We start from the raw sequence: 26,825 nt of genomic DNA on the forward strand, positions 1-26,825 counted from the left end.
ACGGGAAAACCCACTGCAACAGGGCCAGAAAATCATGGCCATTGTCTCTAAAACCTTACTGTCTACTGATGATAAGCTAACTGGCCTATAGTTCCTTGGACTGTCCTTGCACCTTTTCTTGAATTATTGTCACTCTCCAATCCTCTGGTACTTCCTCCATATCTAGGGAAGGTTGGAAGATTATGGCAAGCCCTTCCGCTATCTCCACTCCCACTCCCCTTCGCAACCTGGGATGCAAGCCATCCGGACCAGGTGACCTATCCCTCTAAGCATAGCCAGTCTTTCCAGTTCATCCTGTCTCTCAATTTTCACCCCATCTGTACAATTTCCACTTCTGATATTTTGTCAGCATCCTCCTACTTAGTAAACACTGATACAAACTACTCAATTATTCCATCCTGTCTCTTCCTGGTGTCCATTCTCTTTGCTTATGAACGTGACCTCCGCCTGGAATGCACGATCCAGGAAACTCATCCTCTCTGATGTTCCGCAGTGACTCCAGCTGCCCCCTCACATTCAGAAACCCTGAGCTTTCAGGCAGCTGAGACACTTCCTTCATACACAGTCCTTAAAGGCACATGAAGTGTCCTTAAGTTCCCACAGGGTGCAGAGGTCAAAATTTATAACAAATCATGGATACAGACTATGACCTTTCAACATCTGTGATATAAGGGACGTTTTATTTAAAATATTCTTTAATGAAACATTTCCTCATGTCTTGACTCTCAATTCCAAAGGAAGAACAGTCCTGCTCGCTGTGTGTTCCACATTTACAAATATGCGAGAAATATTCAACAAACTTTCTGGACATACTCGAAATTTTGGAGTCGCCATCCTTGAGATAAGACATTAAACAGAGATCTTGTCTGTCAGTTTGGGTGGATGCAAACAATCTCTGGGCAATCTTAACAAAGCTGGAATTCTCTCAACATTCTTCTCTCAGCCAACATCACCAAGGACAGATTCACTGCTCGTTCATCTCATTGCAGTGTGAGATTTTACTGTGGTGTATGGGATCTCACTGTGTGTGAAGTGTCTGTTGAGTTTGCCTATGTAACAACAGTCTATGAATGTGTCTGAAATTCTTCGAGATGTTTCAGAGGGAGCTGACCTGTATAAAAGGCGAGTCTCTCTTTTGGGATATACTTTGCACGGATTGATGACTGGAAGTTGTATCCCTTGCTCTGCCTCCTGTGGTGACAAATAGTTTGCTATTTGTTCACCTACTGTCTCTAACATTTACTCTGCTCATATGCAAGTTAAAAAGTATGTGCTACAGCTGTGGAAGTTATATCAGTCCTTGCATCGTTTTGTATATTATCATAGTGCTGAAACCTCACAGACATTCTCTCACAGTAAGCTACTTTTTACAAGTGCAATGGCTGCTGTTTCTTAGACAAAGGCTCTCATTTAAATGGAGGGATGGCACCTGTAGTAAGATCATGCTCTGTCATTATACCCGGATATGATAACCCCAGATCAGGCAACTGTACAATTGTCACATTACAATTGAGAAAAAGTTTCACTATGCCTTCTGGAAACATAAAGACTAAAATAATTGATTCTGTGTGCATCAGTGTTTGCATGACATCATATGGCACATGTGACAGTATGAAAATATACGTCAGTGTGCATCTGATAGCACAAGTGTGTGTCTCCACGTGGCAGCACATGTCAATTTGTGCATGCGACTGCATGTCTAAAAGTGTATGTGGGACATTGCATGTGCCAGTCTGGGTTTGACTGCGCACGACAGTACATGTGACCAATATTGCATGTGAGACAGTGCATGTGTCTGTATGAATGTGACTGCATGTGTCTGACGGTGCATGATCATGACTGTGTATGTGTGTGTGAGACTGCATGTGTCTCAGTATGTGTCCCAACTTTGCAGACATGGACATTCCTGGGCTGTTGCAGGAAGCACAGTATCAGTACTTCAGCCATTTGTCAAGTGCATATTGAGCAAAATTGTAGAGAGAGAGGAGTGAGAGGTTGGTGGGTGGCGAGAGGTCAATTTAAGAGAGATAAGGTCGGAAGGGGGTGAGAGCTTAAGGAGAGGATGGAGAAAATGGGTGAGGGCGAGTTTAGAGGAGAGAATGGCAAAACACTGGTGGAATATTTTCATTGGGTTCTCCATGTCTCTTGTCGTTTGAATGGTTCCACTCTGACACTGCTGGATTTTATGGAAATGACCCTGTTCCCATAATTTGGGATGAAGTTTGGGTCTTGACACGCATGAAGTCATGGCCTAATCTGTTGCACTCTGTGGTGGGATAAACTGATGGGAATTGATTCATTCTTTTGGTTAAAGATAAAGCACAGAAATGTTAGGGATCAAATCCTGACCAGAAAGAGAGAGCACATTCTGTTGGAAAGGTGTTGTGTTAAGAACAGCAACAGGTTGATAAGAAGCCCTTCATTGAAGCCCTCCTTCAATTATTTAGAACAAAGAGGCTATTACTGTTAAAACCTGTATATATTTTATATTATGTTTTAAAGTGATATATATCAATCTGCTTTCACATAGGAATCAGGAACATTTATTATTCAAATAGACCAGAGCAATTTGGTTCCTATTTTAAAATCATACATTGTCTATATTTTTATTTTCTAAGATAAATTTCCATGTCCACATTTATAATGGTAACTGCCTATGTAAATGTCATGATGTAACGACGCCTTCATACCACTGTAGTGCTGCATTTCCACTCGCCAGAGCGGGTGCAGGTTACCCTATGATGTGCTTTCATCATAAATATGGACTTTGCAATTCAGAATGGAATGGGAACTGTGTAAAGATGTAAAATTACACACACCCAATCATTCATACACATACACACACACACACACACACACACACACGCAGCTATATCAATAGTGCACCCGTGTGAAACACATTCCTGGATTCACCTATCAAGGTACTCGGACGTGGATCAGAATGTACATATCTGAAACTTCTCTCTGTACTATTTTTGTGCATTAAAGCCTCTGCTTTCAGACACTTGCTAAGCTGCTTGCTCCCATGGTATAATTTCAGTTTCCCTGTTACTTGTTCATCCACAGAGGGTTGAGAATTCAGCAAGATTTACTGGTTAAGTTTATTTCATCACTACAGTAATCTGATGAGCTTTACTACTTGGCTGCTTTTATTGTGCCACAGGAGGAGCACTTCCTGCACACGCCTGTGATGTCACTGACAGCTGCCTGCATTAAAACCAACAAAGACAAAAGAAGAAAACACAACACTGTTCTGGTTCCCTCCCCCACGGCTCTCTTCTGAAATGTGTAGCAGGGTGTGGAAGGGCAAAGCGAAATTGGCAGCAAGGGTACCAAAGGTTGAAGCAGGGGGGTGCGGGGATGCAAAGAGAACCAGTGAAGGGAGCAGTAGCGGAAGCAGCAAAGGGAGCAGACAGGAGGCGAGATTTTGGGACGCACAATGAGGACATTAGCGATTGAAGAAACCACACATGCGCCAGTGGTCAGTGTGGGAGCTGACTGCCCAATTTCTGTTTCCTGTTCGGTGGTAGCAGGAGTTAGTGTTTCTGCCCAGCTGGACATTAGGATTAAAAACAGAAAATACCAGATATGCACAAGCTATTCAGGGTCAGCAAACAGAGTTAAGGCCTCACTGGGACCTTCGTTCAGTTTGTTTGAGTTCTGATTGCACCCTGTTAACCTCTCTCTGACCTGCTGTGTATTTCTAATACATGCTGGAAATCTGAAATAAAAAGTAAGTTTTGCTGTCATTGGAAACTTGTTCCAGTGACAAAAATAGTGATGGTCAGATGGCTGCCTTTAGGACATTTCAGTACATCGAGGGCCGCAAAGGGATGATACACTGGCTTACCTACAGAGTTGGGAACATGAGGTGAATATTCACAAATCTTTGAAAGGTGGTGATATTGACAGTGATAAATATTGACCAGAACACCGAGGAGAATTCTTCTGGTCTTTTCCAATAGTGCAGTGGGATCTTTCACCTCCACCCCAGAGGGAAAATGGGGCCGCAGTTTAATGTCTCATTCAAAAGAAATATTTGGCAGGTCAAGCAGCATGTGAGAAAATAGATAGGTCATAATATTTCCAGTGTGCTCACTTCATCAGAGCCCTGAGCAGAAGTGGTAGAGAGGTGATGAAGATGAACAAATGTTGTGATGGAAAAGTAGGGGGGGGGGGGGGGGTGGGGGGAGGCGCCATATAGCTGTTCTTGAATTAACTTGCCACTGACTGCAAAGTCTCTGTCTGGATTGTGTATCACCTGGTATGATGGGAGCTTTTAGCAGCAAAAGACGTTGGTAACTGACTTCAGGTGTGAACAGCAGGTCACATTAACACAATCCCCATAAACCAGACAATGGGACTAAGCAGAACTCAGAGCAGAAACAGTATGGGATGAGAATTAACATCGCTGTACATTTCATTGTTAAACTGAAAATATACTTGCATATGTATGTATTGTAAGTCAAGACAAGCTTCAATCTAGTCACTACATTTCAATAGTTAGAACAGCACTGGCTTGTGATGCAGACTGCACTGTCTGTTAAATTCTCCAGATGGTACCCAGTGACACATTGGCTATCAGAAGGCTCTAGCTGATAGGACAGTAAGCATATCAAAACAAAAGCTATTAGTGATTGCAGAACCAAAGGACAGGATATAAACTGGCCCAATGTTCACAAGACATTAGATGAACTTTTATTGTTAGAGCAGTAGAATTGTAATAAAACAACTGAGGAGCAGTCAAAACCACATAAATTAACTCTTTGAAGATACAATGAGGAGCAGTGTGAGGGTAGGACTGGAGGGAGAGATTGCAGCAGAGGAGCAGCTTCGCTCCTTTACTTCACTCGTCTCAGAAACATTTCTTACAATAGTTACTTATGAAGGGAAGCTGCATCTTTCAGAGTTCCTGAACTCAGCTAGAGAATTGCCAACTGAATCGCACCCTCTAGTGGCCCAGTTGAAAACAGCTCTGGCAGAATGAAGAGAGGCACCAATGGCGGAGGGGGGGAGATGGGTGGAATGGGTTAAGTCTCTCTCACCCAGAAAACCAAAACCTCAGAAACTTACTAACTCTCCAGGGCTGGGGTGTCTCCCTCCAAAGCCCCAAAGGAGAAAGACATTAAAAGCAATACAATCTCAAACTGAGCTCAGAGATCAATTGAAAGATAAGGGCTGAAAGGAGAAATGATCTAACAGTGAACACCACACTGCTGTTGGAAACAATTCTGCAGAACAAACCTGGTTTGCCAAATAGATCCACTGCCTAACGTCAGGTTAATGCTGGAGTTCCTTTCTGAGTACTCACCTTTGACACGGAGAGCCTGGATGATGTACTAATCTAGCCATGTCTCAGCTGTCAGACTGCTGGTCTTGGATAAATTGTAATTTCCTCTGGCTAAACGTGGGGAAAACAGAAGCCATTGTCCACAAACTCCACTCCCATGTCACCGATTCCGTTCCATTCCCGAACAGTCTCAGGCTGAATCAGACTATTTGCAATCTCAAAGTGCTGTTTGGCCAAAGGGGCATTTGCAAAGTCAACTGGGCTAATTTAAACCCTCTTTCTACAGTGACTTTTCAATAGGTTGAATGTGTACCCACAACCCAAGCACGAGAACCTAGAGATTGTGTGGCATCAACGTGAAGGGAACCCGTCTCAATCCTATCTGGCTATGATGAATTAACTTGCCACTTTACACATACTAACCTCAATTATGAATGCTGGCAGAATGTTTGATCACTGGTTGGCAAAAGTGTTGGGGGGAGGGGGGGGGTTTTGAGACAGACTTGCAGCAACTTTACCAACATCTTATCTAAAATCAGCCAACTAAGCACAGGCCTGTTTGATCCTCAGAGATCCTCTCATGATTGTGTATCTCAATTACCACACCCAGTTGTGCATGAACCCTAGCACAGGATCCATAGGATACACAGACTGTCGGCCATCAACTGATGTATTACTGGAGTGGCCTGGTGGGGGCAGCAGAGAGATCGTCCCACCACCACCTCTATTAAATGGGGTGCAGACCTGAACAGAGACAGGATAAAGACAAAACTACAAAATACCACACTGGGTGCATCTTTTTCAAAGTTTTTTTTATACATATGTTGAGAAATCTTTTCAATGACACTGCATTCAACACCTTAACATTAGAGAGCGAGAAACTCAATACAGATCTCAACAAATCCTCACGGACTGAGAAAAGAAAAACAATCAGCACAAAGGACTGGGAAAACAATTTGACTTCTTTCCTCCTTGTCCAGTTCTACTTAAAAAATAAATATTTAATTCAAGTGTCAAAGGTCAAGCACTAGAAACAGGGGTCACGACGGAGCACTTGGAATACACTAAATGCTCGATCCCGCACTGCTTGTGTGGCTGCTTTGCTGCCGGGTCGAGTTTACCATAAATTAATCAAATAAAACACACACACGCACGCGCACACGCACACACACAGAGAACACCAAACAGAGAAACCTGCAGGCTCACTCCTGACAGATCGCTGGAGAACTAAACACCAATCTCAATTTAAATCCCAGTGTTAGACATTTTGATGGAGGACTGATTCCCAAATTAAATAAAGACATGCTCAATATGAATTTGCCTCAAAACTGGGATCAGATGAATGGAAACAGGTGCATCGCTGGGCTAACATTTACTGGTGTGCAAATTTAATTTATTCCTAACAATTTCCCTTCTTTACCCCTGTCTTACCGGGAATTAGGACTAAGGTTTGGGGGAGGGGGGGGAGCCGGTCTCGAGCAGCATTTTCAGCAGACACGTGGGGAGACGTGAAGACTGATGGGTTAAACTCAAAGCCATTGTGAAGCTATCCCCTATCCCCCGTGCAGGGAACCAGGCTGCCGTCTCTGGGATGAAGGAGGGGGGTTGGTTGATGCTGGAATGTGAACTCAACCCTCGATCTTAAAATGCAGATAACTTAAAAATAATTTTCATGATGAAATGGGAGCAATGGCGACATTTGAAGAGTTATCCTGATTGGTTTAAGTTAGCACGCAGTTAGAAGCAGGGTTAGTCGAGTTAGGAGTGAGATTTGGTTAACCAGAGGGTCCCAGTATTGGCATTCCCATTGTTGCTCTTGGCGTTCTGCAGACTCGGTCTCCCCGAGGTGGGTGCTATGGAGTCGGAAGTAGCAAAGACCTGGCCGCCTTCTCATGGCCCGTTCCCATAGGCATAATCGGCCTTGTTGTGCATCACCAACTTGTTGTCCACGAAGTAGAAACTGTCTGACTGGGTCTGGTAGGGTCGAGTGACCATCTCCCGTACTGTGGGCAAGAAGAAAGAAGAACTTACATTTATATGGAATCCTTCACCACCTCCTCAGAGAATCATAGAATGATACAGCACAGAGGAGGCCATTTGCCCATCGTGCATTTGCCAGCTCAGAGAAAGAACTATACAATTAGTCCCACTCCCCTGCTTCTTTCCCAGAGCCTTGCATTCTTTTCAAGTAATCTATCCAATTTCCTTTTGAAAGTTACTACTGAATCTGCTTCCACCGGCCTGTCGGGTCATCATAACTCATTGTGTTAAAGATAGGTTTCCTCAAGGCATCTCTGGTTCTTTTGACAATTATTACCTCCTCCACTGAAGGTGGACAGAGGTTTTTGCCCTGTTAGTGTGTTTACCTGTAAACAACATATCTCAAAAACTAATTAATGCAACTTGGTAAACAGATAGGGTATGGCTCAAGACGAACTGATTAGTATTTGGTGAAGAGACAGATCCGGATCCTGGAATTTTTTAAAGGATCTGTTAACATTGGGAGATAGGATGAATTGACTTTTCTTTTTTAAAGAGTATTGTTGTCTTAGAATGTTGTGAATTGTCTCAGCTGCCAAAAATGTGAGCAGAGTTTTCAGAGAAGGTTCTTGAATGTGAATTGGCCTAAATCCTTCTCAGTGAGATGGAAGCTCATCATAAAAGGATTTCTTTTAACAGCTTTGTAGTTACAGCGCAATAATCAGGCATGGAAAAGTCTCAAGGAAGAGCTGCTTAATTGTAATAATGTTGACTTAACACAGTGTGGTGAAGGTATGAGTTCTACTGTGTGCCCTCTTCACTTGTCTTAAGTCTGTGACCTCTGGTTATTGATGCTTTAGCCACTGGAAACGGTTTCTTCTTACTAACTCTGCTAACACTATTTATAATTTCCCAAAGTTCATTACAGCCAAGTAAGTGCTTTTGAAATTTAGTCACTGTTGTAATATAGGAAATGCAGCAGTTAATTTCAACAGAGAAAGATCTCACCAACAACACGGACTGACGAGATATTCTATTTTAGTGAGGTTGTTTGATGGAGAAATGACATCAAGGTGGTCAGTACAAATAATACAACACCACCCAAAATAAAGAGCCTTACAGACTACTGCATTGCAGACCACCTCTCTTGAGAAAACAGTGCAGCCGACTGGCCCTAATGGAGGCAAGCAGTAAAATTTGATTCAGCTATGTTTCAAGAACCATCTTCTTCGAATGAGCAATAGCCAAAGCACCCAGAGGAAGGCCAGAGGCAGAGCTGAAATACCCCAAAGCAACAACAACATGAACTGCCAGTTCTGTGGGTGTCAATGTGGATTTCGCAGTGGACTCTTCAGTGGCAAGAGGAACCACAAAAGATGATGAAATTACTTACAGCTTATACATACTCAAACAATGAAAAGTCTACCATGAATGGCTGATGGGTACCTATTAGTTGGTATACCAGGGAGAACTCCCTCTGTGCTCTTCGTCCAATAGGAATGGCCAATCATTCACGTTCACTTGACAAGGTAGGCGGGATCTCAGTTTAACATTACACCAGAAAGACGACAACTCTAACAGTGCAGCGCTCCCTCAGTACTGCCCCTCCGACAGTGCAGCGCCCCCTCAGTACTGTGCCTCCTACAATGCGGCACTCACTCAGTACTGTCTCTCTGACAGTGCAACGTTCCCTCAGTATTGATCCTTAGACATTCCGTGCTCCCTCAGCAGTCACCTTCCAATGCAGTGCAGTGCTCCCTCAGTTTCGACCTTCCAACAGTGAAGTGCTCCCTCAGTATTGATCCTACGACAGTCTGGCACTCCCTCAGTACTGACCCTCCGACAATGCAGCAGTCCTTCAGTACCAACCCCCCGACAGTCTGGCGCTCCCTCAGTACTGACCCTACGACAGTCTGCCAGTCAGCACTCCCTCAGTACTGACTCTGCGACAGTGCAGCACTCCCTCAGTGCTGACCTTCTGGCTGTCCACCGCTCCATCAGCACTGATGCTCTGACAGTACAGCGCTCCCTCAGTACTGATCCTATGACAGTCTGGTTCTCCTTCAGCGGTGACTTTCCCTTGGTACTGCCCCTCCAACAATCTGCCAGTCAGTACTTCTTTCAAAATTCATTTACAGAATGTGGGCTTTGCTGGCTGGGCCAGCATTCATTGCGCATCCCTAGTTTCCCTTGAGAAGGTGGTGGTGAGCTGCCTTCTTGAACCGCTGCAGTCCCTGTGGTGTAGGTACACCCACAGTGCTGTTAGGGAGCGAGTTCCAGGATTTTGCCTCAGTGACAGTGAAGAAACGGCGATATATTTCCAAGTCAGGATGGTGAGTGACTTGAGGTGGTGGTGTTCTTATGTCCCTGCTGCCTTTGTCCTTCTGGATGGTTGCAGTTGTGGGTTTGGAAGGTGCTCCCTAAGGAACCTTGGTGAATTCCTGCAGTGCATCTTGTAAATGGTACACACTGCTGCTACTGTGCGTCGGTGGTGGAGGGAATGAATGTTTGTGGGTGTGGTGCCAATCAAACAGGCTGCTTTGTCCTGGACGATGTCAAGCTTCCTGAGTGTTGTGGGAGCTACACTCATCCAGGCAAGTAGAGACTATTCCATCACACTCCCGACTTGTGCCTTACAGATAGTGGACAGCCTTTGGGGAGTCAGGAGGTGATTTACTCATCGCAGGATTCCTAGCCCCTGACCTGTGCTTGTAGCCACAGTATTCATATGGCTAGTCCAGTTCAGTTTCTGGTCAATGGTAACCCCCAGGGTGCTGATAGTGGGGGATTCAGTGATGGTAATGCCATTGAACATCAAGGGGCAATGGTTGGATTCTCTCTTGTTGGAAATGGCCATTGCCTGACACTTGTGTGGTGTGGATGTTACTTGCCGCTTGTCAGCCCAAGCCTGGATAATGTCCAGGTCTTGTTGCATTTGGACATGGACTGCTTCAGTACCTGAGGAGTCACGAATGGTGCTGAACATTGTGCAATCAGCAAACATCCCCACTTCTGACCTTATGATGGAAGGAAGGTCATTGATGAAGCAGCTGAAGATGGCTGGGCTGAGGACACTATCCTGAGAACTCCTGCAGTGATGTCCTGGAGTTGAAGTGACTGACCTCCGACAACCACAACCATAACCATCTTCCTTTGTGCTAGGTATGACTCCAACCAGTGGAGAGTTTCCCCCCGATTTCTCATTGACTCCAGTTTTGCTCGGCTCCTTGATGCCACACTCGGTCAAATGCAGCCTTGATGTCAAGGGCAGTCACTGTCACCTCACCTCGGGAGTTCAGCTCTTTTGTCCATGTTTGAACTAAGGTTGTAATGAGATCAGGAGCTGAGTGGCCCTGATGGAACCCAAACTGAGCATCAGTGAGCAGATTTTTGCTAAACAAGTGCCGCTTGATAGCACTGATGATGACTCCTTGCATTACTTTACTGATGGAGAGTAGACTGATGGGGCGGTAATTGGCTGGGTTGGATTTATCCTGCTTTTTGTGTACAGGACATACCTGAGCAATTTTCCACAGAGCCAGGTAGATGCCAGTGTTGTAGCTGTACTGGAGCAGCTTGGCTAGGGGCTCGACAAGTTCTGCAACACAAGTCTTTAGTACTATTGCTGGAATATTGTCAGGGCCCATAGCAGTATCCACTGCCTTCAGCCGTTTCTTGATATCAAATGGAGTGAACTGAATTGGCTGAAGACTGGCATCTGTGATGCTGGGGACCTCTGGAGGAGGCTGAGATGGATTATCCACTCGGCACTTCAGGCTGAAGATTGTAGCAAATGCTTCAGCTTTATCTTTTGTGCTGATGTGCTTGGTTCCTCCAACATTGAGGATGGGGATACTTGTGGAGCCTCCTCCTCCAATGAGTTATTTAATTGTCCACCACCATTCACGACTGGATGTGCAGGACTGCAGAGTTTAGATCTGATCCATTGGTTGTGGGATTGCTTAGCTCTGTCTATCAATTGCTGCTTATGCTGTTTGGCACGCAAATAGTCCTGTGTTGTAGCTTCACCAGGTTGACACCTCATTTTTAGGTAAGCCTGGTGCTGCTCCTGGCATGCTCTCCTGCACTCTTCATTGAACCCTCCAACAGTACAGCATTCCCTCAGTACTGGCCCACCAACAGCGTGACACTCCCTCAGTACTGGCCTTCCGACAGCGCAGCACTCCTTCAGTGCAGCATTTTCTCAGCACTGGCCGTCTGACCGTCCAGCACCTGCTCAGCGCTGACCCTCCGACAGTGCAGCACTCCTTCAATACTGACTGTCCAACCGTCCAGCACTTGCTCAGTACTGACCCTCGAGCCTTGGAACACTGCCTCAGGATTCACCGTCCAACAGTGCAGCACTCTCTCAGTAACGACCCTCTGACAGTCCCTCACTCCCTCAGTACTGACCCTCCAACAGTGCAGCACTCCCTCAGTGCTGAACCTCCGACAGTGCAGTGCTCCCTGAGTACTGACCCTCCGACAGCGCAGCATTCCCTCAATGCTTCCAGCACAGTAATGAGAGTGCTGGACTGTCAGCCTAGATTATGCACTAAATCCTAGAATGGGGCTTAAACCCATAACCTTCTGACTCCCTCAGTACTGACCCTCTGACAGTGCAGCATTCCTTTAGCATTTGGGGTGATGGCCTAGATTATGGGGCCGAAGTTTCCATGGTGGTGCGATGCCACAGCCTTCCAGCTCAGAGGCGAGAGTTCTACTCAGAGGCTCGGATGGAGGATGAAGAGTGAGAGAGGTTCTGGAGTTGATAAAGCAGAAGGCTTAATGCTCATTCTCAGGATGAGAACTTCGCTGGCAAGGTGTCATTTGCTCCCATCGTTAATTATCCGAGAAATATGGTGAGCCACTTTCTTAAACCACCAGTTTTCATACAACTGAGTGTCTCACTGGCCCATTATGAAGGCAGTTAAGAATCAACCCCACTGAACTGAGACTGGAGCTACATACCCAGACTGGGCAAGGATAGCAAGTTTCCTTCCCTATAGGTCATTGGTGAACTAGTTGGGTTCTTATGATACTGATAGCTTCACTATCACTTTTACTAAATATATAAAATTTACAAGTATTTTTTAAACTGAATTTGAAGTTCTGAAATGTCCCTGGTGGGATTTGAACTCATGTTTTCTGGATTATCAGTCCCATGAGATCACCACTACACTATCATACTAGTTAAGAGCTTCTCTATTTCCCCTTTCAAGAGGCTAAAAGGGTTAAATTATGAGGACTGACACAGAAACACAGAATTGGCCCAGATGACCATTCAGCCCATCGTGTCCGCACCAGCTCTCCAAATGAGCAATTCACCTAGTGTCATTCCCCCACCTTCTCCCTGTAACCCTGCACATTCTTCCCAATCTAATTCCCTCTTGAATGCCTCAATTGAACCTGCCTCCACCATACTCAGACAGTGCATTCCAGATCTTAACCACTCACTGTGTGAAAAAGTTTCTCTTCATATCGCTATTGCTTCTTTTACTAATTACTTTAAATTTGTGCCCTCTCGTTCTCGATCCTTTCACGAGTGGGAACAGTTTCTCCTGATTTACTCTGTCCAGACCCCTCATGATTTTGAGCACCTCTATCAAATGCATTGACTAGGTTTGTATTCCCATGACTAAGGAAGCTTTAAGGGGCGATCGAATTGAAGTATTTAGGATGATTAAAGGATTCAGTAAGGTAGATAGAGAGAAACAATTTCCTCTGGTTGGGGAATCTAGAACAAAGGGGCAGAATGTTAAAATTCGAGCCAGGCCGTTCAGGGGTGATGTCAGGAAGCACTTCCTCACACAGAGGGAAGTGAAAATCTGGAACTCTCTCCCCTCAAAATGTTTGGGGCTGGGGTGGACGAGGTCAATTTAAAATTTCAAAACTGAGAATGATAGAGTTTTGTTGGGGAAGGGTATCAAGGGATACGGAACCAAAACGGGTAAAAAGAGTTCTGACACAAATCTAATAAGGAGCTGAATGGCTTCTTCTTTTTGCTATGTTAAGTCTCCACCAGAGTTCTTTAAACAAGTTTGACAGAGATTTAAAAATGGGTCAAAAGATATGTCAATTTGCCTTTGGCTGAATCAGGAACTTGCACCATGTATTTGTTCACTGCCCCAGCGGCAGAAACTTGCCCCAAGTAACCAATATCGAAGATGAGATCATCAATAGGGTAGAAGGCCTCACAAGGCTGCTCCCATACTCACTGAGTTCCTCGGAGAGCTGGGGAAACTCGTAGATGTGCTCACATGTGTTCTTGCTGCTGGGGATGCAGAAACCAAACTCAAAGTCAAAGCTCTTCAGCAGCTGGTCCCGGAAGTAGTGTCTCTCAATCATTCTGAAGCTGTTGATTGGCTTGTCACCCACTGTGAATTCCACCCTGCAGACAGAAGGAAGCTGTGATTGATATCTGCACCATGACATTGTCCAAAATTGGGCTCAGTAGGTAGCACACAGGGACCTCTAAATCTCGCGGTTGTAGGTTTGAGTCCCGCTCCAGAGACTACAGCCCCATAATCCAGGCCGATAATTCCAGTGTGGGAGGGGCAGCGCCGAGGTAGTGGCATAGTGTGGGAGGGGCAGCACTGAGGGAGGGGCACACAGTCAGGGGAGCGGCGCACTGTGGGAGGGGCAGCGGTGCACTGTGGGAGGGGCAGCACCGAGGGAGTGGCACAGTGTGGGAGGGGCACACTGTCAGGGGCAGCGGCACACTGTGGGAGGGGCAGCGCACTGTCGGAGGGGCAGGGCCGAGGGAGCGGCGCACTGTCGGGGGAGCGGCAACGAGGGAGCGGCACTGAGGGAGGGGCAGCACTGTCAGGGTCAGCGGCGCACTGTCGGAGGGGCAGGGCCGAGGGAGCGGCGCACTGTCGGAGGGGCAGGGCCGAGGGAGCGGCGCACTGTCGGAGGGGCAGGGCCGAGGGAGCGGCGCACTGTCGGAGGGGCAGGGCCGAGGGAGCGGCGCACTGTCGGAGGGGCAGGGCCGAGGGAGCGGCGCACTGTCGGAGGGGCAGGGCCGAGGGAGCGGCGCACTGTCGGAGGGGCAGGGCCGAGGGAGCGGCGCACTGTCGGAGGGGCAGGGCCGAGGGAGCGGCGCACTGTCGGAGGGGCAGGGCCGAGGGAGCGGCGCACTGTCGGAGGGGCAGGGCCGAGGGAGCGGCGCACTGTCGGAGGGGCAGGGCCGAGGGAGCGGCGCACTGTCGGAGGGGCAGGGCCGAGGGAGCGGCGCACTGTCGGAGGGGCAGGGCCGAGGGAGCGGCGCACTGTCGGAGGGGCAGGGCCGAGGGGAGCGGCGCACTGTCGGAGGGGCAGGGCCGAGGGAGCGGCGCACTGTCGGAGGGGCAGGGCCGAGGGAGCGGCGCACTGTCGGAGGGGCAGGGCCGAGGGAGCGGCGCACTGTCGGAGGGGCAGGGCCGAGGGAGCGGCGCACTGTCGGAGGGGCAGGGCCGAGGGAGCGGCGCACTGTCGGAGGGGCAGGGCCGAGGGAGCGGCGCACTGTCGGAGGGGCAGGGCCGAGGGAGCGGCGCACTGTCGGAGGGGCAGGGCCGAGGGAGCGGCGCACTGTCGGAGGGGCAGGGCCGAGGGAGCGGCGCACTGTCGGAGGGGCAGGGCCGAGGGAGCGGCGCACTGTCGGAGGGGCAGGGCCGAGGGAGCGGCGCACTGTCGGAGGGGCAGGGCCGAGGGAGCGGCGCACTGTCGGAGGGGCAGGGCCGAGGGAGCGGCGCACTGTCGGAGGGGCAGGGCCGAGGGAGCGGCGCACTGTCGGAGGGGCAGGGCCGAGGGAGCGGCGCACTGTCGGAGGGGCAGGGCCGAGGGAGCGGCGCACTGTCGGAGGGGCAGGGCCGAGGGAGCGGCGCACTGTCGGAGGGGCAGGGCCGAGGGAGCGGCGCACTGTCGGAGGGGCAGGGCCGAGGGAGCGGCGCACTGTCGGAGGGGCAGGGCCGAGGGAGCGGCGCACTGTCGGAGGGGCAGGGCCGAGGGAGCAGCACAGTGTGGGAGGGGCAGGGTCGAGGGAGGGGCAGCGCCGAGGGAACGCTACATTGTCAGAGTACAAGGATTAAGGAAGGATATATGTGCATCGGAGGCAGTTCAGAGAAGGTTCACTCAACTGATTCCTGTGATGAAGGGGTTATCACATGAGGAAAGATTGAGCATGTTGGGCCTATACTGAGAGTTTAGAAGAATGAAAGGTGATATTATTGAAACATAGAATTCTGAGGGGGCTTAACAAAGTAGGTGCTGAGAGAGTGTTTCTCCTCGTGGGGGAATCGAGAACAAGAGGGCACAGTTTAAAAAGAACGGGTCTCCCATGGGGAGGAATTTCCTCTTTCAGGGGATCATTATTCTTTAGAATTCATTCCTCAGAGCAGTGGAGACAGGTCATTGAATATATTCAGGGCTGAGTTAGACAGATTTTTAATCTACAAGCTTCTCTAAGGTTATGGGGTTAAGGTCACAATCAGATCAGCCATGATTTAATTGAATGGTGGAGCAGGCCCGAGGGGCTGAATGGCCTCCTCCTCGTTTTTCTTATGTTTTTTCAGATAAGACTTTACTCCAAGGGGCGAACTGCCCTCTCAGATGGATATAAGCAATCTCACGGCAATATTCCAACAACAGAATATCTGGTCATTATCATACTGCTTTTTGTGGGGTCTTGATGTGTGCAAATTGTCTGCCACATTTCCTATACTGCAACAGCGACTACACTTAAAAAGTATTTAATTGGCTGCAAATGCTATGGGATGTGCTGAGGTCATGAAAGGCGCTATAGAAATGCTTGTCTTTCTTCTTACTTTGGAACTATAACCAAATGGATGCTGGCCTAAGACACGCGGAACAGGGAAACATGAGGTTCCAGGTTCAGCCGCAGCTCAGTGCCCCACACTGTCCCCCTCCCAAGGGGGCTCACAGTCAGTGTTTACACACCAGTTAATCAGTGTGCAAACCCTCCAACCTCCACTCCCCCCACCCATTTACTGTGAGAGTACCCCCCCTCACCCCTGACCCTTGACCCCTTCCAGGATCTCGGCACTTACGTGGCTCCGACTTGCCGCAGGCGAAGGAAGGCCGGGGTGAACTGGTAGCGCACAAACCGGCCAGCATTGGCATCCACATCTTTCTTGTCCCCCTGGTCACGCTCTGCAACAGAAGTACCCACATTACAGCTGAAGATTAATTTCACAGAAATGAAGAGGAAGTGGAGAGAGACGGTTAGGGAAATAGAGAAGTGAGTGTGAGAAGACTGGGAGGAGAGAAGAAGGAGCACACAGGATCTCTGGACACAGATCTGCAGCTCAGTGGAAAACTCCTGAGGGAGGCAGAGAACTAGAGAGGGAGGGGGGGATGGAGAGAAGGTGGGGGGGGAAGGGGAAGAAGAGAGAGAAGGGGAGCAAGAGGAAGAAACATAACATAGAAACTAGGAGGAGTAGGCCATTCGGCCCTTTGAGCCTGCTCCACCTTTCAATATGATTATGGCTGATCCTCTATCTCAACGCCATATTCCCTCCATACCCCTAATTCCAAAAATTTATCAATTTCTTTCTCCAATATACTCAGTGACTTGGCCTCCAAACCTTCTATGGTAGAGAATTCCACAAGTTGACCATCCTCTGAGTGAAGAAATTTTTTCTCATCTCAGTCCTAAATGGCCTGTCCTGTATCCTGAGACTGTGGCCCCTGGTTCTAGACTCCCCAACCAGGGGAAATATATTCCCTGTATCAAGTCTATCTAGCCCTGCAAGAATTTTATATATTTCAATCAGATCCCCTCTCATTCTTCTAAACTCTAGTGAATACAGACGAACCAATCTCTCCTCATACAACAGTCCAGCCATCCCTGGTATCAGCCTAGTGAACCTCCGCTGCACTCCCTCTATGGCAAGTATATCCTTTCTTAAGTAGGGAGACTAAAACTGCCGCAATATTCCAGGTGTGGTCTCACCAAGGCCCTGTATAACTGCAGTACAATATCCTTACTTCTGAACTCAAATCCTCTTGCAATGAAGGCATTTGCTTTCCTAATTGTTTGCTACACCTGCTTATTTACTTTCATTGACTGGTGTACAAGGACACCCAGATCCCTTTGTACATCCACATTTCCCAATATATCACCATTTAAATAATACTCTGCCTTTCTGTTTTTCACACCGAAGTGTATAACTTCACATTTATCCATGTTATACTGCATCTACCATGTGTTTGCCCACACACACAACTTGTCTAAATCACCCTGAAGGCACCTTGCATCCTCCTCACAACCCTACCCAGTTTTGTGTCATCAGCAAACTTGGAAATATTACATTTGGTTCCCTCATCCAATTCATTTATATATATAAATATATATATATTGTGAATAGCTGGGGCCCCAAGCACAGATCCCTGCGGTACACCATGAGTCACCACCTGTGTCCTGGAAAAAGACCATTTATTCACACACTCTGTTTCCAATCTGTCAACCAATTCTCAATCCATGCCAGTATATTACCCCCAGTCCCATGTACTTCAATTTTTCCCACTAGCCTCTTATGTGGGACCTTATCAAAAGCTTTCTTGAAATCCAAATACACCACATCCACTGGTTCTCCCTTATCTATTCTACTAGTTACATCCTAAAAAAACTCCAGTAGATTAGGTAAGCATGATTTCCCTTTCATAAACCCATGCTGACTTTGTCAATCCTATTATTGCTTTCCAAGTGTTCTGTTACCATGTCTTTTGTAATAGACTCAACATTTTCTCCACTACTGATGTTAAGCTAACTGGTCTGTAATTCTCTGCTTTTTTCTCCCCCTCCTTTTCTAAGTAATGGGGTTACATTTGCCATTCTCCGATCTGTAGGAACTGCTTCAGAGTCTATAGAATTTTGGAAGATGACCACCAATGCATCCAATATTTCCACTTCCTTTAGAACTCTGGGCTGTAGATTTTTCAACCTTTAACCCCAGTCATTTCTCTATCATCATTTTTTTTACTAATACTGATTTTCTTCAATTCCTCCTTTTCCCTGGACCCTTGGTCCCTAACATTTCTGGGAAATTATTGTGTCCTCTTTTGCGAAGACGGAGCCAAAATATGTATTCAATTCTTCTGGCATTTCTTTATTCCATATTATAATTTCTGACTGTATGGGACCTACGTTTGTCTTTGCTAATCTTTTTCTCTTCATATATTTATACAGGCTTTTACAGTCAGTTTTTACGTTCCTTGCAAGTCTGCCTTCCTCTTTTGCTTCTTACTTTTCTCTTTCGTTTCTCTCTGTCTCCCTGCTGAGGCTCCCATCCCCCTACCATTCTAGTTTAAACCCTCCCCCACAGCACTAGCAACACCACCCCTCACCTTAAGACATTGGTCCCGGTCCTGCCCAGGTGCAACCCATCTTGTTTGTACTGGTCCCTGAACCGGTCCCAATGTCTCAGGAATCTGCATCCCTTCCCCCTACACCATCTCTTCAGCCACGTATTCATCCGATATATCCTGTTATTTCTACTCTTGCTAGCACGTGGCACTGGTAGTAATCATGAGATTACTACCTTTGAGGTCCTACTTTTTAATTTATGCCCTAACTCCCAATATTCAGCTTGTAGGACCTCATCTCTTTTTTCACCTATTCATTGGTACCAATATGTACCACGACCACTAGCTGTTCCCCCTCCCCCTTCAGAATGCCCTGCAGCCTCTCCGAGACAATCTTGACCCTGGAACCAAGAAGGCAACATACCAGCTTAGAGTCTCTTTTGCAGCCGCAGAAATGCCTGTCTGTTCCCTTTACTATTAAATCCCCTATCACTATAGCCCTGCCACTCTTCTTCCTCCCCTCTTGTTCAGCAGAGCCACCCGTGGTGCCATGGACTTGGCTCCTGCTGCTTTCCCTCAAGAAGTCATATCCTCCAACAGTATCCAAAACAGTATTTCTGTTAGAGAGGGGGATGGCCACAGGGAGCTCCTGTACTACTTGCCTTCCTCTACTCTGCCTGGTGGTCACCCATTCCCTTGCTGCCTGTTCAGTCTTTGCCTGCGGTGTGACCGCCTCACTCAGCAAGCTATCTACAATAATCTCAGCGTCGCAGAAGCTCCACAGTGAATTCACCCCCTGCTCCAGCTCTGAGATGCTGATAGCCAGTAGCTGCAGCTGGACACACTTCCTGCACAGATGGTCACCAGGGATATTGTAAGTGTCCACGACTTCCCACAGAGCGCAGGAGGAGCATATCACAGGTGCAAGCTCTGCTGCCACGGCTTCCCTTTAGGTTAAGCTAGTTTAGTTACTCCCTTTAAAGAATACTCTACTCTAGGGACCTTATTCCACTCCAAACACTCTTACTATAGTCCAAAGCCCTCACCTTATTTTGTTTAAGCTAATGGACTGCAGCAGTTTAATTAGTAGTCACCACTCTCCTTGGAACTCTGGATCTGTCCTCGCGCCACTTTCAGCCCAGAGTCCAGCTCCTGCTCTTTTTAAGAGAGGTGGACAGGAGAGGGAAGGGAGAGGTGGGGGGTGGAGGGAGAGAGAGAGAGGGGGAAGGGGGAGAGAGAAAGAGAGACGGGGAAGGGAGAGAGAGAGAGAAACGGGGGAAGGGGAGAGAGAGAGAGAGAGAAACGGGGGAAGGGGAGAGAGAGAGAGAGAGACAGTGGGAAGGGAGAGAGAGAGAGACAGGGGGAAGGGGGAGAGAGAGAGACAGGGGGAAGGGGGAGTGAGAGAGACAGGGGGAAGGGGGAGTGAGAGAGACAGGGGGAAGGGGGAGTGAGAGAGACAGGGGGAAGGGGGAGTGAGAGAGACAGGGGGAAGGGGGAGAGAGAGAGACAGAGAGGAAGGGAGAGAGGGAGACAGGGAGGAAGGGAGAGAGGGAGACAGGGAGGAAGGGAGATGGCAGGGAGAGTGAGAGGTAATTGGAAGGTGGAGAGAGAGTTAGGAGATGGGGAGAAAATGGGGAAGAGAGAGAGAGGGGTGGAGACGGGGAATGGGCTATTGCCTTCTACCCACATACTCCCCAGATACATAGAACAATCCCATTTACCGCCCCCCCCCAACTACCCAACAAGCCCTCACACGGGATTAATGACAACCTGCACAATCTCAGTCTGACTCACCAGAGGCAGGTGGCTTGGTAATTTCAAATAAGATGGCCCCAGATTCCATGTCGCGAATCTTGAATCTCGTGAAATCGATATTGTAAACATTGTCCTCAGGAGCACATAAATAATCTGGGTGGAGAAATAAATAGAAATTATTCGGTTGAGTCAGAACCCAAGAGGTAGAAACAAGGCAAAACCACAGCGTCCCAAATCCAAACATTCTCCTACTCCCAACCTTGCTCCTGTCACCCCAAGGCCCCATCACCCCAAACACCACCCTCACCTATTGTTTAATCTTCAAGGTCCCTCTGTGGGCAAGTAACATCAGTATCGTAAACCCCATAGATCCCCAGATCTTTTCAAAGCCTCAAGAACAATTCAGCAAGAAATGAAGATCAGAATCGCACCCCACACAGAAATTGGAAACTCAGGCTCAAGGCTCAGCAACTGCACTACACCTTACATCCACAGTTACCTTACAAAATCTGAAACCAGATCATTTACAGAGAGATTAGAACAGATGAGCGAAAATTTGGTCAAAGAGGTCAGTTTTAAGGAGCATTTTAAAGCAGATAGAGAGGCAGAGAGGTTTAGGGAGGGAATTTTAGAGCTTAGGACCCAGGCAGCTCAAGGCACAGACACCAATAAAACAGCATCAAAAATTGGGAATGCACAAGAGGCCAGAATTGGAGAAGTGCAGAAATCTTGGAGGGTTGTACGACTGGAGCAATTTAGAAATAGGGAAGGGCAAGGAGGTCATGGGGGGAGTTTGAACACAAGGATAAGAATTGTAAAAATTCAAATCAGCAGCCAATATATGTCAGGGAGCAAAGAGGTGATGTGTGAATGAGATTTGGTGGGAGTTAGAATCGCAGAATTGTTACAATACAGAAGGATAGGGGCAGCAGAGTTTTTTCATGTATTGAAGTTTATGGAAGGTGGAAGATGGGAGACAGGTGAGGAAAATGTTGGAATAAGTGAGAGAGAGAGAGAGAGAGAGAGAGAGACAGCGAGTGAGTGTGAGCGAGAGCACTCAAATGGCAGCAAGAATCCTCCCTGATAATTAAAGTGATGCAATGATTTTATTCCTAAAGATCCCCACTACCCTATACCTGACCTAAACAGTCCTTCTGCCTCTTTTTCTCTTTGTTCAGAAGCTTATCTAGACTGCTTAGCTCTCTGCCAATGCCAGCCAGTAGAAGGGGCACAGTTTTTCCACCCAGCTGTGTTTGTTAACCCCCCAATAACCCAGCTGAGAACAGGTTGCGGCCTGGAAAAGCAGCTGAATCTCACTTGCTTTGTATTTCACAGGCCCAAGCTGTTGTCATAATGAATTAGGATTTTAACAAAAAATTCTACAGATTGCAAGAGTGTTTCGGAAGAACAAAGTAACTTCAGGGATGATTTGGTGCTAAAGTTCAAATGATTTTTATTTGTCAATAGACTGGGCACCTTAACAGCGATGGAGAAATAGTTTCACACAATAAATATATGTATAAACATGGGAACAGGAGGCAACCATTCAGATCCTTAAGCCTGTTCCAACATCGAATTAGATCATGGCTCAACTGTACCTCAATTCCATCTTTCTTCCACATCCTGTGATATAAATCTATCCATCTCCACCTTAAAAGCTCCATCTGATCTGCAACATCCGCAGACATTCTGGGGGAGAGAGTTCCAGATTTCCACTACGCTGTGTGTGAAGAAATGTTTCCTGACATTACCCCTGACTCTGATTTAAAGGTCCTATCCCCTTATTCTAGACTCCCTCAGCCAGAGGAAATAGTTTCTGTCGAATCCTTTAACATCTTAAACACCTCGATTAGATCATGCCTTAATCTTCTAAGCTTGAGTGAGTACAATTTGCCAGTGCAAGCTGCTAAATTAACCCTGTTAGCCTCCAGATCAGTCTGGAGAATCTGTGCTTTAATTTGTCCAAGATCAATATGTACACTCCTGAGGGGTAATGCCCAGGTCTGATCACTGTATTCTGGCTTTGTGTCTATGAAGCAACTCAAAGAGTCTTACTACATTACAGGCACTGTATAAATGCATGTTGTTGTTGTAGTGGTGAGGATGGGGAAGAACAGACAACACAGGGCTGGAAATAGTGGACCACACCCCAAGACAGTGTCAAACTACCTTGACAACCCCACCAGCTCCCAATCCCTGAAACAATAAGCTGTACAGTCTGTGCCTGAAGACTGGATATTACTGTTCAGGGTTATAGTTATCGAGTGTGGGATGTGCGCAGTGTAAATGCAGACAGGTGCTACTTGGACACTGATCACTTGCCAGGTTGCTGAGCTCCTATTACCTGCAATATTTCAAGGGGTGGATTTCAGGTGCCAAACCACCCCAGGGAAGCAGAAAGAATCACAACCAGTTATATAAATATATACACACATCCCCACAGAAACATCATACCCCTCCCCTGCACACGTGCAACAACCCCCCCCCCCCACCCTCACCCCACCACCCACACAAAGGGAACAGCCCAGAATAGTGTGCACACGCTTGGGCATGCTTAATACTGTATTCCAGCACAAGCTGCGTATCCTGAGGTCGCACTGTGCATTTCATTATTTGGGGGGGCCATGTGCATGTCGAAGTGCAGAGAGGAAAGGTCTGATTTCACATCATGTGTCCTGCACTCAGCTTCTGCTTAAATTGAAATGCTGAGCAGATTGTGAGGAGATAATGAGATTGCACAGTGATTTAAGCTTCTGCTGCAGCTAAAAGAGTGCGATTGTCCCTTAAGGATAAATAACCCCAAACCCCAGCACCCTCCCAAGTCTGGTCTCCTGCAGTTCACACTCAGCCCTTTTAACTTCACAAAGCTAGGACTAATCATACCAACAAAACAGGAAAGAAGCAGTCTGCATTTGTATAGCACTTTTCATGACCTCAGGGCATCCCAAAGCACTGTACAGTTTTTATTTTGACGTGTAATCACTTGCAACGTAGGAAATGCAGCAGTTAATTTGTGCATAGCAAGATCCCACAAACCGCAATGAGATAGTTAACTTGATCATCTGTTCTATAAATGCTGCTTGAGGGATAAATATTGGCCTGGGCACTGAGGAGAACTCCTCTGTTCTTCTCCCAGTAGTGGCAATGGAATCTTATACATCCACCTGAGAGGTGCTGTTAAAAAAGGGGACAATGTGCTAGTGTGTCCCTCTCTTACAAACGAGCCATAGCTCTCTTCTAATAAGAGGAGAAGGCCATTCAGTCCCTCAAGTCTATCCCTCCATTCAATCAGATTTTGACCGATCGATACTTTAATTCTGTTCATGTGTCTTTGCTTCAATACTTACACTCAACAAAAGTCTATAATTGTTGGTGGGAGGAGAGTTCCAGATTTCTATTACCCTTTGTGTAAAAAAGTGAATGGTCTAGCTCTAACTTTAAGATTACGCCCCTTTGTTCTGGATTCTCATATCAGAGATAGGCATCCTGCCAAACTCCTCTATCATTTTAAGGAATCCTTTGCCACTGAGGTAACAGACTCAGACAAGGTTGTGTATTTTAAAGGGAAGAGTAGGTAAATATTTGAAGCAGAGATAGATACACAGCTAGGAAATGAGCACACAACAGCGTAAAAAGTTCCAGATTGCTTCAATAAGCAGCCAGCACAGAGATGATGGGCTAAATGGCCTCCTCCTGTGCTTTGTGTCTTTGCTTTCATGGTTCAGTAAAGAAGAGACAGGGATGAGCCATGAAATCAGAGCCAAGGGCCAGGAATTGATTAATAACCCACTGGAAGGATGACTTCAAATGCAAATTCAAAATGCAAACCAAATTTACACTATCCTCACACGCTACCAATGCACCGGTTCTTCTCACTGCGTGCCCTCATACTGTAAAGTAAGCCCTCTGGGCCTGCCCAGGTTTGGGCATGGGGGGGGCGGTCAGGGGTCAAGGGCTCTGCTGATAATGCGCAATCGATGGGAGGGACACACTGAGAAGGGTCCTGTAGTTGAATAGCTGAGGGACAGATTCAATGAGTGAAGTCAGTCCTTTTAATGCCAAGGAAAAATATGTTATTAATTCATAGGTCTTCAGCCTCACCATTTGATTTGACCCACAAGTTGAATCAAAAGCACTTGGAATGTTCTAGAGAAGCCAGGGAGGGGGTTTGGGAGGAGCAGCAGGATTCCTGAGGTTAGGTTGAGGGTTCCTTGGATTACAGGAGGTTGAACTGAATGATCCGGGCACTTGCTCCCGCTCACAGTCCAGTCACCCTTCCTCAACCCATGTGCAAGTATCGGCTGAGTGGCCTTCCACAGCTAAATAGCTGGGCGGCACTTGTCTGACGCATGAAGAGTGGCCACCAGGAATTGTTGAGGAGCAACTTCAGGAGAAGATGGCAAATGTTGACATAAGATGATAAGAAATAGGAGCATTTGGCACTTCAAGCCTGCTCATCCATGCAATAAAATCATGGCTGATCCGACTGTGGCCTTAACACCACTTTCCTGCCTGCCCCCCCCTAACCCTGGACTCCCTTGTTGATCAAAAATTTGTCTAACTCAGCCTTGAATATATTCAATGACCCACTTGCCATTGTTGTCTGGGAAAGAGAATTCCAAAGGGTAACGACCCTTTGAGAGAAGAAATTCCTCATCTCCAACTTAAACGGAAGACCCCTTATTTTTAAACTGTGCCCCCTAGTTCTGGACTCCCTCAGAAGGGAGACATCTTCTCAGCATCTACCCTATCAAGGCACCTCAGAATCCTAAGTATTTCAACAAGGTCACCTCTCATTCTTCTAAACTCCAATGAGTTTAGATCCAACTTGCTCAATCTTTCCTCTTAAGACAACACCTTCATCCTAGGAATCAGTCGAGTGAACTTCCACTGAACTGCTCCTAATGCAAGTATATGCCACCTTAAATAGGGAGAGCACAGCTGTGCACAGTACTCCAGATGTGGTCCTACCAATGCCCTGTACAGTTGTAGCAAGACTTCCCTACTCTTCTATTCCATTGACCACTGACACGTGAGCAGATTCAGTCCCAAATGGCAGAATAAAACAAACTCACATTTAGCTAGCTGCTTCTAGGGTACAGGGTGACTGACAATCAGTGTGTCCTGAAACATTAACCTGCTGTCGCCAGTTCCAAGACAGCTCGACAATTTTATGTTCCATTCTCTCCACTCACTTTTCCTGTTGTGAATTCCCAAGATAAGTTGCTGACCTTCACTCTCCAGGCTCTCAGCAGCTTGGATCATTTCCCTCCCAAGTTGCCTCCAACCGCAACTGCACTCAAATTTCTCATCCCAACCCTAGGCTTGAAATCTCATCCCTCAAGTTTCACCTGAACTACCTTCAGCATCACTTTGGTGCAACCACTGACAGTGCGGCGCTCCCTTGGCACTGGCCCCCCCGAAAGTGCGGCGCTCCCTTGGCACCGCCCCCCTCCGACAGTGCGGCGCTCCCTCGGCACCGGTCCCCCCGACAGTGCGGCGCTCCCTCGGCACCGGTCCCCCCGACAGTGCGGCGCTCCCTCGGCACCAGCCCCCCCCGACAGTGCGGCGCTCCCTCGGCACCAGCCCCCCCCCCAACAGTGCGGCGCTCCCTCGGCACCGGCCCCCCCGACAATGCGGCGTTCCCTCGGCACCGGCCCCCCCGACAATGCGGCTCTCTCTCGGCACCGCCCCCCCCGACAGTGCGGCGCTCCCTCGGCACCGACCCCCCTGACAGTGCGGCGCTCCCTCGGCACCGCCCCCCCCGACAGTGCAGCGCTCCCTCGGCACCGCCCCCCCCGACAGTGCGGCGCTCCCTCGGCACCGCCCCCCCCGACAGTGCGGCGCTCCCTCGGCACCGCCCCCCCGACAGTGCGGCGCTCCCTCGGCACCGGCCCCCCCGACAGTGCGGCGCTCCCTCGGCACCGGCCCCCATGACAGTGCGGCGCTCCCTCGGCACCGGTGCCCCCGACAGTGCGGCGCTCCCTCGGCACCGGTCCCCCCCGACAGTGCGGCGCTCCCTCGGCACCGGCCCCCCCGACAGTGCGGCGCTCCCTCGGCACCGGCCCCCACGACAGTGCGGCGCCTCCTCTGCACTGGCCCCCACGACAGTGCGGCGCTCCCTCAGTGCTCATCAATGACAGGAATATCTTGTTGACACAGATTTACGGGTCATTGCACGAACTCCAGGTAGAAACCTGGAGACCAAAAGACCTGGGAATCATTTCAGGAATGACTGGATGGAGTGATGGGAACAAGGACTGGGAACGTTTTAGATTGTTCAGTTTCCATTGTTCAACTCTTCTTGATTTGTGGTGGTTTGAGATTTTTTCCGGAGTTCCTGCCTCACCAAGACAGAATGGGAAATGATGCAGGGAGCTTTCCACCTGTTGGATTTGACACAACACCAACCTCGAGGGTTAAAGTTCAGCCAGTATCTCAGCATGGCTTGCTAAGTCTTGCCGATAGGCTACCAGTCTAGGTGCACAGAAGAAAC

At 48.0% G+C, this 26,825-nt stretch overlaps 1 protein-coding gene across 1 annotated transcript in view; it reads right to left on the minus strand.

Moving 5' to 3' along the window:
- Positions 1 to 6,087: 6,087 nt before the first annotated feature.
- Positions 6,088 to 26,825, minus strand: part of unc119a (unc-119 homolog a (C. elegans)) — a 36,896-nt gene continuing 16,158 nt past the window's right edge. The window contains exons 2-5 of the mRNA XM_041197729.1: positions 20,369 to 20,482; positions 16,318 to 16,420; positions 13,489 to 13,661; positions 6,088 to 7,293 (exon numbers count right to left, since the gene is read on the minus strand). Coding sequence (XP_041053663.1) covers positions 7,181 to 7,293; positions 13,489 to 13,661; positions 16,318 to 16,420; positions 20,369 to 20,482 — 503 coding nt within the window. The 3' untranslated portion in view covers positions 6,088 to 7,180. The remainder of the gene's footprint in view (positions 7,294 to 13,488; positions 13,662 to 16,317; positions 16,421 to 20,368; positions 20,483 to 26,825) is intronic.

This window comes from Carcharodon carcharias, chromosome 10, assembly GCF_017639515.1.
Source record: "Carcharodon carcharias isolate sCarCar2 chromosome 10, sCarCar2.pri, whole genome shotgun sequence".
Taxonomy (NCBI): Eukaryota; Metazoa; Chordata; class Chondrichthyes; order Lamniformes; family Lamnidae; genus Carcharodon; species Carcharodon carcharias.